The 15,350-nt window shown below is 42.1% G+C and overlaps 1 protein-coding gene and 1 non-coding gene across 2 annotated transcripts; one reads left to right on the top strand and one right to left on the bottom strand.

Annotated features, from left to right (window-relative positions):
* Positions 1–8,284: 8,284 nt before the first annotated feature.
* Positions 8,285–8,884, bottom strand: LOC120079564 (transcription initiation factor TFIID subunit 8-like). Its single transcript, XM_039033795.1, has one exon. The coding sequence runs from the start codon at positions 8,882–8,884 to the stop codon at positions 8,285–8,287; it is 600 nt and encodes a 199-aa protein (XP_038889723.1).
* Positions 8,885–14,439: 5,555 nt separating this feature from the next.
* LOC120070397 lies at positions 14,440–14,543 on the top strand. The gene has a single exon (XR_005479891.1). It is a non-coding gene; the product is annotated as a small nucleolar RNA R71 (small nucleolar RNA).
* Positions 14,544–15,350: the final 807 nt, after the last annotated feature.

Here is a 15,350-nt window from a genome sequence, read left to right as displayed (position 1 = left end):
ATGGAGGAGCAACTAGAAGCAAGGTACACATTTGGGGTTGCCCTGTACATGTGCTTGAGGCAAATCCCAAGAAGTTGGAACCACGGTCAAGGTTATGCCTCTCTGTAGGCTACCCCAAAGGTACACAAGGGGTTTTTTTTTATGATCCGTCGGAAAATAGGGTGTTTGTTTCCACGAATGCTACTTTCTTGGAGGAGGATCATATTAGGGAGCACAGTCCATATAGTAAAGTCGTGTCGCGTGAGCTTTCCAACGAAACTACTGAAACATCAACAAGAGTTGTTGAAGAGCCTACATCATTAGCAAGAGTTGTTGATGGTAGTTCATCTAGTAGGTCAGTTCCACCTCAAGAGTTTAAGGAACCTCGATGCAGTGAGAGGGTTGTGAACCCACCCGTTCGCTATCTAGGTTTCACGAAAATCCTTGCTATGGTAGTAGATGGCGATGTTGAGGATCCGTTGTCTTATCAGAAGGCAATGAAGGATGTTTACTGGGATGAATGGGTCAAGGCTATGGATCTCGAGATAGAGTCGATGTACTTCAACTCAGTATGGGATCTTGTAGATCAGCCTGATGGGGTAAGGCCTATAGGTTGTAAATGGATCTACAAGCGCAAACGGGGTGCTAATGGGAAGGTGCAAACCTTTAAGGCTCGACTTGTGGCAAAGGGTTATACCCAGGTAGAGTGAGTCGACTATGAGAAGACTTTCTCGCCTGTTGCCATGTTAAATTCGATCTGCATCCTCCTGCCCATTGCAGCTTATTATAATTATGAGATCTGGCAAATAGACGTCAAGACGGCCTTTCTGAATGGCAATCTTGAGGAGACCATTTACATGGTGCAACTGAAAAGATTCATAGCCCAAGGTCAAGAGTAAAAGTTTTGTAAGCTGAATCGGTCCATTTATGGGCTGAAATAGGTGTCTAGATCTTGGAACTTATAGTTTGATACTGCGATCAAGTCTTATAGCTTTGACCAGAACATTGATGAACCTTATGTCTACAAGAAGATCATCAATGCTTAAATAGTATTCTTAGTGTTGTATGTAGGCGATATACTGCTCATTGGGAATGATGTAGGTCTACTTACTGCAGTTAAGAACTGGCTAGCTACCCAATTCCAAATTAAAGATTTGGGATAGTCTCATTTTGTTCTAGGTATACAGATCTTTCAAGATCGTAAGAACAAAGTCCTAAACACTGTCTCGAGCATCGTACATTGACAAGATGTTGCTCAAGTACTTGATGCAGAACTCCAAGAGGGGCCTACTGTCATTCAGGCATGGAGTCACTTTGTCTAAGGACATGTATCCTAAGATGCCTCAAGAGGTTGAGGAAATGAGATGGGTCCCATATGCATCTGTCATAGGTAGTTTGATGTACATGATGCTCTATACTAGACTAGACATCTGCTACGCTGTGGGCATAGTCAGTAAGTATCAGTCTAATCTAGGCTAAGGTCACTGGACAACAATGAAAAACAGCCTCAAGTATCTTAGGAGAATGAGGAACTACATGCTCGTGTATGGATCTAGGTATTTGATCCTTACTAGATACATGAATTATAACTTTCAGACTGATAGGGACTCTCGTAAGTCCACATCAGGGTCAGTCTTTACTCTTATCAGAGGAGCTGTAATGTGGCAAAGCACTAAGTAGGGGTGCATTGCTGACTACACTATGGAAGCGGAGTACGTAGCGGCTTGTGAAGCTGCTAAGGAGGTCGTCTGGCTCAGGAAGTTCTTGGCAGAATTGGAAGTTGTTCCAGATATGTCTAGGCCCATTACCCTCTATTGTGATAATAGTAGGGCAAAGGTGAACTCCAAGGAGCCTAGGAGTCATAGGCGCGACAAACACATAGAGCGGAAGTATCACCTTATCTGCGAGATAGTGCATCGAGGGAACGTGATCGTCACGATGATCGCTTCGGAGCACAATGTTACTGACCCATTTATGAAGGCTCTCACGGCTATAGTATTTGAGGGTCACCTTCAGAGCATGGGTCTACAGGATCACTCGCGGCTGGACTAGGGCAAGTGGGAGATTTTCTTGTACTAGGCTTTTATGCCCTAGTTTATTGTTTTGCACTAGTTTTTGTACACCCCACTTCACTTTAGGACAAGTGGGAGATTGTTGGGATTGATGCCCTAAAGTCTCGTATCTTGTAGTTTGTAAACAGTTTGTACGAATGCTTGTGATGTATAATATATGATATTTTACTTCACTTCTTGATTTTTCTCAGTTAATTGTTTTATTTACTTTACCACAAACCAATAAACCTAAAATCCCTGGTTATCTATATGTAACTTAAGCATGTATGTGATGACATACAAGTGGATCATGTCTTATGTGATAACCAAAATGGTAAGTAGTATATGGATATAGGAGGGAAACCTTATCCTAGCAACGGTACAGATGCGGCCCGCTTTGTGAAATGATCACAAGTTTTCTGACTTGTCACAAATGGTCTGATTCTAATCATTCGTGTAGAGGGCATCCTATACAAAGAGTTTGTATAAGACCTAACCATGAAGTGTTAACGTCTCATTATATAACACCGTTCATGACAGAGACTTCACTTTACTAGGATGACCATAGGTAACATGACCTTAATCCTGAGTGAGTTGGGAACTCCTGCCATTGAGGGCGGTCCTTTGATTTGCATGAGTGCGAGTGGCCAGGTCGTCGAATCAAACCTACCACTTTGAGGATTCATCTAATTTGGGAGCTAGGAACTCAGCTACACAAGATGGAATTCACTCCTTCCCTGAAGCAGGGGTAAATAGATAGATAGGTCCTTTAAGGACTGATTCCATGGCTTGAACGATGTGGCACCACACACCTTCTCTTGGCCCGAGAGGTGTGATGACGGGTAGAAATGTACGTCATTATAAGCCTTTTATTTAAAATTATAAGGGCTGTTAAGTAGAATATGCAGTGATTATACTCAGAATTCATGAGAAAATGAGCTTGCATCGATCGGCATTAAGAATCTCGGCTAACCCACTTTTATCTGTTATTATGCATTCAATTGTTTATTTTTGTAGCAAACGCAGGAATCGATTGCATGCGGTGAATCTCGCCATCGCAGAGGTGTCACATACACGATCTTTACACTCAACGCATGGATGTTGTGGCCATTAATCTCATGCGTCCATCGCATAGAGGTTGTGGCTACAAAGTAAAACCATAATAGTGGGATGACCGCAAGGGTGGTGGAATGCGATGATATTTCGGAAACCAAGCATGACTGCATATGTCAGGAGTATCAAAAGGTGATGTTGACATTTCACCTACCACGCCGTTAGTAGTAGAGATTTAGAGCAGGTCCATCATGTCGTTAGCTACAGAATTTTAGAGAGGACCATTAATACTGTCGGCGATCAAGTTCTATAAATAGAAGCCTTAGAGCCCAACTTCAATTCATCCGGGGTTTTCTGGCTGAAGGAATCCAAGCTTCCCTGCCTTCATGCAGATCCTTGTGATCCAGATAGAAGTGTGAGAAGACATTCTTGAGAGTTCTTCATTTCTTCAACCATTCTGAGTGACGATTGGAGCCTCGCCAGAGATAGATCTCGAGAGAGACTACTCCACCGCAATCCATGGAACCACCGACAGCCTTGGCACACATTTGATGGAAGCAAGACATTGCCCATCTGGCCCTCCATATCTCTTATATCTCTGTATTGTATTACATTGTGGCTTAAGAGAAATACGTTTTGTGATCAATGCATTTCTCTACTTCCTTCGATTCCATCTTCATTTTCTTATCACCCTTTACTTTCATTGCAAAGACTAAGAAAGATTGCTAGAGTATCGCAAATTTAATCATGCAGCATAGACATATGAAGCATGTAGCAAACCACCGAGAGGTGTGTGTTCTTTTGTTGTCGTGATTTGCTCTAGGAGTGTATTGTGTAAAATAAATTGGAGAAATAAGTTCTAACTATAAGTAATGCGTTTATACTTCGATGCGTTTAAGTAAATGTAACGCGTTGGGGTGCCAGATATTTGCAGCAGAACGCACACAACTCCTTCTAATGACATTCAAGTTTTCCTAAACTAGACCCAAGTATAAATCTAATTTTAGGTTCCTGGTAAGTCCAGGGTCGAAATCAGGGATTCAGTTAACCAAACGCAGACCTTGCATTGTATCTACTATAGGGGTTTTCCTAAATAAATGTGAGAAATGAGTTATTTACACTAAATTGTTGTGCCTGTGCAAGAGATGCAAAAGAGTTGAGTGGTGAATGATGGATCATGCAAAAATGGAATTTAAGGTAAGTGGACGCGTCGGTCTAAGATGAATGTACACAACTAGGATGTGATATGGATGAAATGGAGTGATTCGCTTATCTTTTGTTTATGCGTCAGACTTCATTCAACATTTCTCAACACGAATGACATACAAAGCCTATTGTAGGATGCATGCGTCTAACACAAAATGCAATAGACACCAGTAAGTCTATCTCTAGCTGTACTAGGTGTCCTACTTAATGCAGCTTAGTTATTCTTTTGAACAATCTAAGTTAAAAGATGCTTTTACCAATTTGTCAAGTTGGCTTGAGCTTTAGAATGAAGTTATGCATAAAGGATTAATGCATTTTCACATAAATAAGAAATAAACAATGGCAAGTATGATGGATCAAACATATGAATTTTATAAATAAACAAGGAGTCTTTACAAAAGAAATATCTAATCAAATGGAATGAAAGTGATAAATGAGAATAAGGAAACTGAGTCAAGCCAAAGAATGCAATCTCTTGTATTTCTTTGGCTCAATCTCATTGTGTACAATAATTTGTTTAGGAATTGGATGGAGTATCTTTCTCAAGAGTAGCTTCCTCCACTCCCTGACCGATAGTGGTGGTGGTGGTTCTCAACCATTATGATCATCTAGCACCACAACACAGCCTCTACAGAACTAGAAGTATGACTGCAATATACAGAGAGTAAGGATCTTTATAATTTTTGAACTTGTTAACTCTAGAAGGACTTCATCTATTTATAGGCATTGGTCACGTCCACTTTGTGAACGGGCAACATTAAAGTCCATGTCCTGGTCAGCATTAAAGTCCATGCCCTGATTACCCGCCTGACTCTCGGAAGCTTTTCAGATGCCGCCTACTGTGTGGAAGCTTTTCAGACACCTCCTGCTGCAGCTGCCAATACTTGCAAGTGGTGATGTGACACAATCAGCCTGGAGTAATGAATCTTCTCTGCATTGAACTCCCTTCGACGCATGGCCTATGCGTTAGACCTTTTCCTGCGGCACTTGTCTAAGCATTAGCGTTAATCCTTGCATTGAAGTCGTGCAATACAGTGCGTTAATGCCGCGATATTTAGTAATAAAACTTCTTTTGTATGAGTTTGCTAATGTTTGAAAAAATTCATGTGTTTCTTCTAAAAATGAGGAGAATTTATCATTAAAAAACTTAGTTGTTCCAACTTAAGAGCAAAAATAACTTCTATTTGTACAAGTTATCACCACCCCCAAATTTGAACAATGGTTGTCCTCAAGCATTCCAAAATAATTCTTTGTTATCTCCTTTGTCTTAAGTGTGTAGAGTTCCCCTCTCATCATATTCAGTCATAAGCTTGAGATAAGAGTTTGGAAAATATAACTCAGATTGACTATTTTCTTAAAAGGACTAATGTTTAGTTTTAGGTGCCGCAAGCCTTTTATCACAACTCCTTTCATTTCTCAAAACATTCTCGTTTTTTCTAAACCAGCAATGCGTTAGATTCACTTTTTAAGATAAATGCCGGATAAAAAGAAAAAAACAATTATGAATTTTTACTTTACCCATGCGTTGTTCCAGGTATCCCACTTTCGTTTTGGCTTGCCCCCACGGGTGTCATGCGAATATCCAACTACGGGTGAGAACCCTTCATAACTAAACTCATATCTAATATTCATGCGTTTCAAGATATAATTCCTTCAGACTAGATAGAGGAGTTATATGGGACACGTTGGTCTAGGAGACTTAACTTCATTTTGGCTTGCCCCCACAGGTGTCATGCGAGCATCCAACTACGGCTAAGTGCCTGTTCCAACTAAACTTATGCCATTTTAAGGTTTTTCTTTTGAAGTAATGACAAAGGAGTCACGTTTAATATTTTTCTTATTTTGTCCCCTTTTCTTTTTGATGTATTCGTTTGATGCGTCTTAACTCGGATTTCCCTCATCCCCAAATTTGGAGATGAGCTACTCATCCCAAATTTGGAGACGAGCTAAATCCTCATTGCTAAAAGAGAAACAAAATTTCAAAAAGGCTTTGAGAGTCTGAAAGGAGTTTAAGACTTAAAGCTTGCATGTGTTAGAAGGTAAACATAACCTTTTTAGAGAAGTTCAGGCCTTGTTGATTTTCCTAACGCCTACTCTATATTTATAGATTTCATATAGTTGATATCATTGAGGTCAGGCATAGCACAAGACTTAGAAAATATCTGAAGAACAAAAATCAAGTATGCCAAGGTTAAACTCAAGGAACAAAATGATAGGAATTTCTCATTCATTTTCATAAATTCACATGAAGTAAACAAACAAGTCAAGCAGATACAAAAGAACAATTAAATCAAAATACAAAAATAACCGAACACCCCAAAACTCTATTGTGCTGGCGCATCATCTCTGCGTTCTTCCTCAGGGTCTTCATCCATAAAACCCAAGGGGTTTCTAAGATGGGTAGGTAGTGGAGGCAAAGCAAACATTCCAACCAAGACCTGATTGATGTATTGCGTTGTGTAAACAAATTGGTCTTGCATCCGTCTTGTTTGCTACCTCAGATAATCCCTTAGAACCCGATTCTGTTGCTGAAGACCTTCGATAGACGCGGCTAGTGGTCTAAGCTGATCACTGATAAAAGTTTTCAACTCTTATAAGTCTGCGCTGCATTGAGGTGGTGTTGGTTCTTCATTTCTTCCAATTGGGTCTTCAAAATTTGCTGCGTTGCTTGACCCTAGCCCAGTTGGCTAAAAAATTATTGGAGGAGGCACAAAGTTGGGAATTGGACCTGGTTGGGGCGAAGGAAGGGAATAATGGATGTCTTGATCTATATGAGTTGTTTCTTGGTGCATTTAATCAGGACTCCCTTCTGACAGGGCCAATGGTGAGTCATGGAAAATAAGATTGAGGGGTGGTTGCACTTCTTCAGCCGGATGTTCAACCTTAGCTTCATGTTCTTCGTGCTCTGAAGCTTCATCATTGTGTTCAACAATCTGGACGCGTCTTCTTTTGAGGGCGCGTTTGGATGATCGAGGCTTGGTTGCCACTTCCTTGGTAGGTAAGGCAGGTTGATGTGGTGAACCGTAAAGTAGATGCCTTACTAACTTTATGTCTATCAAGCCATTGATATCTTCATGATCATCACCCAAAGGGATGTCCCCGCATTTGCATAGTGCATAAATCAGCCATGGAAAGTAGAGTTGCCCTCGTGGCTTAGTCTTGATGGCCTTGATCTGATCCAATATAATTCTTCCAATGTCCAAAGGGATGCACTGCATGATGCAATAGGTAGCTAGGACGCGTTCCTTTGATAATGTCTCATCATGTGTTGTAGGCATGATGCTTCGTTTGCTCAAGTAATACCACAAATTCACGTCTGGAGTTAAATTCCTAGAAGCTAACATTTTTGCCCCATTCCTCAATGTTTGCCATTTGCTTCCAGGTTTGGCTACTGTCCTTAACGCATCTTCTAATTGACTTGGCATAGGCTACTCCAAGATGCTATTTCCTTCCGCGTCCGGATTACTGCCAATGTTGAACACTTCGTCTATTTTGTCAGCTGAGAAGCGCACTAACACCCTATCAACAAAAGCTGTGTTCTTCTCCATATCAAACTCATTGTTGTAGAACATGCAAATGAGGTTGGGCCAAATACGGGTGTGCCCAACACAAACCTGATTCCACCCTAATGCATTTATTATCTTAGTTATGTAAATTGGAAGTTGGTGGCGTTCGGGAAAGAAGCCCTTTTTTACGAGTATATCACTAAATTGACGCTTTCTTCCCGAGGTCTTCTTAGGTAACACGTCAGTTACCTTGCGTTTTCCTGCCACATGCTCTTTTGCTTCCCTTGCCAATTCTCTCAGTTCATTTTCCAATTCCCTTTGGAGATCCGTCTTCCTCCCCCCTTGCCTTGCGGGCTGGTAGTTTTCCAATTCCTGCTCTAGTGTGTCGTGCCTTGAGCTGTTTTCATGCGTTGCACCCTCAGATCTTGATGCAGATTGCTCATCTTTTTCTTCCTCCAATATCAATCTTCTTTTTCTTCTTACTCTTTTTTATCTTAAAGGCCCTTCATTCACATCGGATGGGCGTGGTAGAGATGCGTCAGGGCCAATTCTCCCTTCTTTATTTTCTTCTTCCATTTCTTCTTCTTCTTCCCTTTGTTCTTCTTCTAATTCCTCTTCAAGCATCATAGCATACCGCTCTGCTTCGTCTAACTCAAGTGATGCGTTAGGTGGGTCTGAACGCATCATCTGCTCTTCCTCTTGGCTTTGATTGAGGGACGCCAAGATCGCATTAAAAACCTCTTGTTTGTCCAGTCGAGCCAATTCAGCCAACTCTTCAAGATTGCGCTCTGACACAAGACTGTCAGAGGGTGGTATGGGTGGAGTAAATGGAGGGGTGCCCACTAAGGTATGAGGCATGCTAGGGGAAGATATGAGGATGGGCGAATGAGGTGGTTGGCTCCAAGCTTCTGATTCCACTGGATAAATCGTGGCGAAGGGCTCTATAGAAAGTGGAGGTGGTGGACGCACAGCTGGTGACGGTGCGTTGTGGACGTAGGTTGGGAGTGGATTTTGCGTTGCACCCACCATAGTGATGTTAGGAATGACTGGTGGTAGGGTAGGCTTAGTGTAGGGTTTGGAGGCGGCCATAGATGATGGACGCGTCCTTGGTTTTGAAGGTGTCTTGGCCCTTGGCTTGGGGGTAGTTTTGGGTTTTGGTTGAGAGGTTTTAGGTTTAGGTTAAGGGATCTTGGCCGGAGGGGTAACGATGGCTTTGGAGGCTTTGGAAGGGAGTTGCGTAGTGGCTGAGGAAGGTTTCAAAACAGGCGGCCGCTGGGAAGAGGTGGCTCTGCCGTATGTGGGTTTGGTTTGGGTGAGGGTTTTGGTGGTTTTTATAGGGCTCGGGGGAGGTGAAACCAAAACAAAGGATGAGGAAAAAGAACTTATCGGTGAGTCGTTCCCAAAGCTCACGGTTTGGTTCTGGCTATCTGAGGCAGACGACATTGTGGTCGGAGAAGCTCGAGCAGATCGGAAGCAAGGAAGACGGAGAGGTTTTTTTTTTCTTTCTTTTGTTTCAGAGGGCTCGAGAGTGAAAATGTAGAAGAAGAAAACTTTGAATCGTTGGGTCATTTTATAGGCTGAGAGAGAGGGTTAGTGGCTGACGTCAGGTGGCGCCTGACGTCTGCAATAAATGTAAAGTTGAAGAGACGTCTCGGTTATCTAAATACTTGAATGTTTTTGTGTTCTCGAAATGCGTCCCTTCAACTGGGCCATGTGTTAGACTTGCATCTAACGCGTTCGTTATTCCTAACTCGATCTTACACAACTTTTAAAGAAAAACAAACAAGTTTCCTATTTTTATAAAAGCAAAAGCAAAGAACAATCTTAAAACAACCAAACAAATAAATCAACAAACTCAAACGCATCGTAAAATATAGAATGCAAAAGGATAAGGATAGAGGAAGCGTCCCTGGAATATATGGCGATGCAAACGCAGGGATACTTCGATGCAGGTCTCAATTGGCTTCGCGTAGTGCGAGAGATGACTTTTGGCGTTCCAGTCTATCTTCAAAGTAAGGCTTCACTCTCTGGTCGTTTACTTTGAATGCGTTGGTGCCATCTTCTCGCGTTATTTCCACAGCTCCATATGGAAAGATTGTCTTAATGATAAAAGGTTCTGACCACCTGGATTTTAGTTTTTCTGGAAACAAATGCAGACGTGAATTGAACAATAGAACTTTTTGGCCAACAACATGTTCTTTCTTACTGATGCGTTGGTCATGCCAACGCTTTGTCTTTTCTTTGTACAGTTTGTTGTTCTCGTACGAGTTCAATCGCCACTCCTCAAGCTCGTTGAGATGAAGTTTGCGTTGAGTGCCTGCAGCGTCCAAGTTCATGTTTAACTTCTTAACTGCCCAAAACGCCTTGTGCTCCAACTCTAAAGGTAAATGATAGGTTTTTCCAAATACAAGAGAGTATGGAGACATACCTATAGGATTTTTGTAAGCAGTTCTGTAGGCCTAGTGCGCTTCATCTAACCTCTGCGCCCAATCCTTCCGCGTTGCATTGACGATTTTCTCCAAGATAGACTTGATTTCTCGATTTGATACTTCCGCTTGGCCGTTTGTTTGTGGGTGGTAAGCAGTGGCGATCTTGTGCCTGACATTATATTTTGCAAGTAATTTGGAAATGATGCGATTAATGAAGTGCGTACCTTCGTCACTTATCAAGGCTCTTGGCGTTTCATAGTGTGTAAAGATGTTCCTGGTAAGAAACTTAGATACAGTGGATGCATCATTCCTAGCACAGGCTACTGCTTCTACCCACTTAGATACATAATCTACTGCAAGTAGTATGTACTGTTGGCAACAGGATAGGGGAAAAGGTTCCATAAAATCTATGCCCCAAACATCAAACAGCTCAACTTCGAGAACATTTTTCAAGGGCATTGCATCCTTGAAGAAATATTCCCAGTGCGTTGACAGGGGTCACATTTTCGAACAAACTCCCTCGCGTCTTTAAAGAGGGTGGGCCAAAAGTATCCACTTTGAAGAACCTTCGCTGCAGTTCTTTGCCCACCGAAATTCCCTCCGTACAGAGAGTCATGACATTCAGCTAATATGCGTTGTGTCTCCTCCTCCAGAACGCATCGACGCATTATGAAGTTAGGGTATTGTTTATATAGAAACGGTTCATCCCAAAAATAAAACTTGCTGTCATGAATTAATCGCTTCTTTTGCTGAGAGTTAAAGTTTCCAGGGAATTTCTTGGTGGTTAAATAATTGACTATGTCCATATACCAAGGTTCCCTGCCTTCAACTCTAAACAGGCTTTCATCAGGAAATGTGTTCTTAATTTCACCTTCTTGGGCTTGTATTTCTTGATTCTCTAGCCTGGACAGGTGGTCAGCCACTTGATTTTCTGTTCCCTTTCTGTCCTGGATATCAATATCAAACTCCTGTAGCAGTGGCACCCATCTTATAAACCTTGGCTTCACGTCCTTTTTGCACATCAGAAATTTTATGGCTGAGTGTTCGGTGTATATGGTGGCTGACACACCAACTAAGTACGATCGAAACTTTTCAATGCCAAACACTACAGCCAACATTTCTTTTTCAGTAGTGATGTAGTGTTCCTGAGAGTCATTTAGTGTTTTGGACACGTAGAAGATGGGGTGTATCAAATTACTCTTCTTTTGCCCTAACATTATTCCTACTGCCACATCACTTGCGTCGCACATGAGAATACAGCGCTGCGTTCAGTTCGGTGCTATCAGTATTGGGGCTGTCGTCAACACATACTTCAAGGTTTCAAACGCGTCAGTGCAGTCTTCATTAAAGTTATAGGGCCGGTTCGCCTCTAGTAATGTGCTAGAGGTCGCGCAATTTGAAAGAATCCTCTAACGAACTGTCTGTAGAAGCCGGCATACTCTAGAAAACTTCATAAAGTTTTAACATTTGATGGTGGTGGAAGTTTTGCTATGACATCTATTTTGGCTTCATCTACTTCCAACCCAGCCTTGGATACTTTGTGACCTAAGACAATTCCTTCAGTCACCATGAAGTGACATTTCTCCCAATTCAGCACCAAGTTTGTTTCCTTGCATTGAGCGAGGAAGACCTCCAAATTATCTAGGCCTGATTCGAATGAGTCTCTAAGGACTGAAAAATTGTCCATGAAGACTTCAACGGTCTTTTCTAGGAAGTTAGAGAAGATAGCCATCATACATCTTTGAAATGTCCCAGGTGCGTTACACAGCCCAAAGGGCATATGTCTGAATGCAAATATTCTAAAGGGACCAATAAACGTAGTCTTCTTCTGATCTTTCGAATCTATCAGAATCTGGTTGTAACCAAAGTATCCATCAAGTAAGCAAAAAAATTCTTTGTTCGCAAGTCTGTCAAGAATTTGATCGATAAAAGGAAGGGGGAAGTGGTCTTTCTTAGGTTTTGTGTTGAGTTTCCTGTAATCCATACAGATGCACCAGCCTGTGACAGTCCTCGAGGGTATGAGTTCATTATTGCTGTTGACTATCACGGTCGTTCCCCCTTTCTTGGGAACGCATTGGACTGGACTTACCCCGCTACTGTCGGATATAGGATAAAGAACTCCTGCGTCCAACCATTTTAGAATTTCTTTCTTAACCATTTCTTTCATTATGGAGTTCAACCTTCTTTGAGGCTCGATTGACTCCGACTTCCCTTCTTCTAGCCCAATCTTATGCATGCAATAAAATGGACTAATGCCATGGATATCTGCAAGCATCCAGCCTATTGCATGCTTGTGCTTTTTCAGCATCTGCAAGAGAGATTGGTCATTAGGTTCTGTAAGATTTGCAGAAACAATCACAGGTAAAGTGTTGTTGGTTCCAAGGAACGCTTATTCCAAGTGTCCAGGTAACTGTTTCAACTTGAGTTTTGGTGGTTCTTCGAGTGATGGACGCGTTGGTTTTGTTCGCCACTCACTTAAACTTGGCAACTCTAATTCTTTTAGGTTCTCCTCCAACGCGAGGACCTCACATATATGAGTCTCTTCTTCAGGAAACTCAATATTGTTTAGTTGACAATCTTCACTATCTGGGAACTTTAATGCGTTGAGCACATTAAACTTCACCTTCACGTTGTCCACGTGCATAATTAATTTGCCTTTATGCACGTCAATTAAAACTTTCCCAGTAGCTAAGAAAGGGCGTCCAAGGATAATTGGTACCTCTCTATCTGCTTCATAGTCCAAGATAATAAAGTCTGCTGGGAATATAAGATTTCCAACCTTCACCAAAACGTATTCAATCTTCCCTTCTGGGTACTTAATTGTTCTGTCAACGAGCTGAAGAGTCACAAAAGTAGGTTGTGCTTTGCCAATCCCCAATTTCTTAACAATTGAAAGTGGCATGAGATTAATGCTGGCTCCTAGATCACATAACACATGATCCACATCCAATCCTCCTATCGAACAAAGAACTGTGAAGCTCCCAGTGTCCTTCTGCTTCTTTGGTAGACTATTGCTTACTAACGCGTTACACTCCTATGTTAGCGCTATTACCTCCTTCTCGCTGACTCTTCTCTTCTTCGTCAAAATGTCCTTAAAAAATTTGACATATGTTGGCATCTGCTCCAAAGCCTCTATCAGTGGAATGTTGATATGCAGCTGCTTTAGGAGCTCAAGAAAGCGCTTGAATTGTTGTTCATAATTCTTCTTCATCAGACGCCTAGGGATTGGTGCGTTCAAAATCACCTCAAGCTTTCCCGCGTTAGAAGTACTGGGTTCTGAATGGCTTGTAGTCTCAGGCATTCTTTCTTCCTGATCCATTAAACGTGTGATGTGTTCTTTCAAAGGACTGGTATTTCTGGAATTCATTCTTCTTTCTTCAAGAGCTCTTCCACTTCGCAGAATCACCGCGTGACATTGCTCCTTCCCATTATTGTTCCCAGGTGTTTCTATATTGCTAGGTAGAACTCCAGGCTGCCTGTTTTTCAACTCGCTCACTATCTGCCCTACCTGGATTTCCATGTTTCTGATAGATGACGCTTGACTTTTCAGCAACGCATCATTCTGGGCTATGTACTACTTTAATAGGTTCTCAAGCGGAGATCCTGAGCTCGACGCCCATCCTCCTTTATTAAAGGGTTGTTGACGTTCCTGATGCGTTTGTTGAAATGCAGGCGGCGTTCCATTCCTTTGCTGATGGTTCGCCCCCGGGTGGTGCTCTTGATGATTTCCTCCGGTCCAAGAAAAATTCGGATGGTTTCTCCATCTAGGGTTATATGTATTAGAGAATGTGTTTTTTTTTTTTTATGAAGCATACTGATTGTGTGGACATTCAGCATAGGATTGAGGATCTTCAAAGCCACACAGCTAACCATGGGCTACCCAAACACCTCTATCTGATTCACCTTCTGCTGATTTGATGCGTTTCCCAACGTTATGTTCTGCAGAAGGCTAGTCATCATAGCCACTTGAGCAGAAAGTGTGGCTATTGCATTGGAATCGATAAAATTAATGTTCTGAGATCTCTTCTTCTTGTCAGCTCTTCCATCATACGTATCATCCACCCATTCCATATTGTGTTTAGCAATGCGGCTAGTATCTCTTTAGCCTCGGTGTAAGATTTCTCCATAAGTCCACCAGCTGCTGCTGCGTCTGCTGCCATCTGCGATGCTCTATTCAGTCCTCCATAAAACATCTCCATTTGGATAATTAGAGGTAGTCCATGGTTCGAGCAATTCTTGACCAAGCCCTTAAAACGCTCCCATGCGGTGCTTAAAGTCTCAGCATCTTATTGTTTAAAGTTCATAATCTCTCGACGTCTCTTCGTGTTGGTGGTAGGTGGGAAGTATTTTTGCATAAATTTTTCCACCAACTTCTCCCAGGTGGTGATTTCACTAGGCTCCAGTGAGCTCACCCATTGTTTTGCTTCATCACGCAAAGAATAGGGAAACAAGGACAGCCTAATTACCTCTAGGGTGATTCCAGGAATCACAAATGAATTACACGTTTCCAGGAAACGCTTCATGTGGGCTTGAGGATCTTCACCATGACCACCTCCAAATTGTCCAGCAGACTGGAGCATTTGGAGCATAACAGATTTCATCTCGAACTTGGNTGGAGCATTTGGAGCATAACAGATTTCATCTCGAACTTGGTTCCATCCCGCGTTGGGTATATGATTCCTGGAGAGAAATCATACAGTACAGGGGACGCATACTCACTCATGGGACGCGTGCTGCTATTTGCCATCAGGATTGCATTCTGTGTAGCATGAACTAGTTGCTAATTTTCCTGTTCTTCCACCATTGCTTGTTGCCTGTTCTATTGTCTGAGAAATTGTTGCCTCAACCTTCGATGACGGTTAGATCGGTTCCTACGCCGGAAGGTCCTTTCAATCTCGGGGTCGTATTTGAGTTCAGGAGTGCTCTCCCTGCTCATAAACGTTCACAAGCTTAGGCTTAACTCGTAATACTCCCTCGACCGAAGTGTTCTTACAACAGATACAAACGAATTTCTGGTTAGTTTTGTTTCTGAATCCCCGGCAACGGCACCAAAAACTTGTTTGTTGCTATCGTGATTTGCTCTAGAAGTGTAATGTGTAAAATAAATTGGAGAAATAAGTTCTAAG

This window comes from Benincasa hispida, chromosome 1 (assembly GCF_009727055.1).
Source record: "Benincasa hispida cultivar B227 chromosome 1, ASM972705v1, whole genome shotgun sequence".
Taxonomy (NCBI): Eukaryota; Viridiplantae; Streptophyta; class Magnoliopsida; order Cucurbitales; family Cucurbitaceae; genus Benincasa; species Benincasa hispida.
The sequence above is the reverse complement of the archived record's forward strand: the minus strand, read 5'-3'. Positions and strand labels throughout refer to the sequence as shown.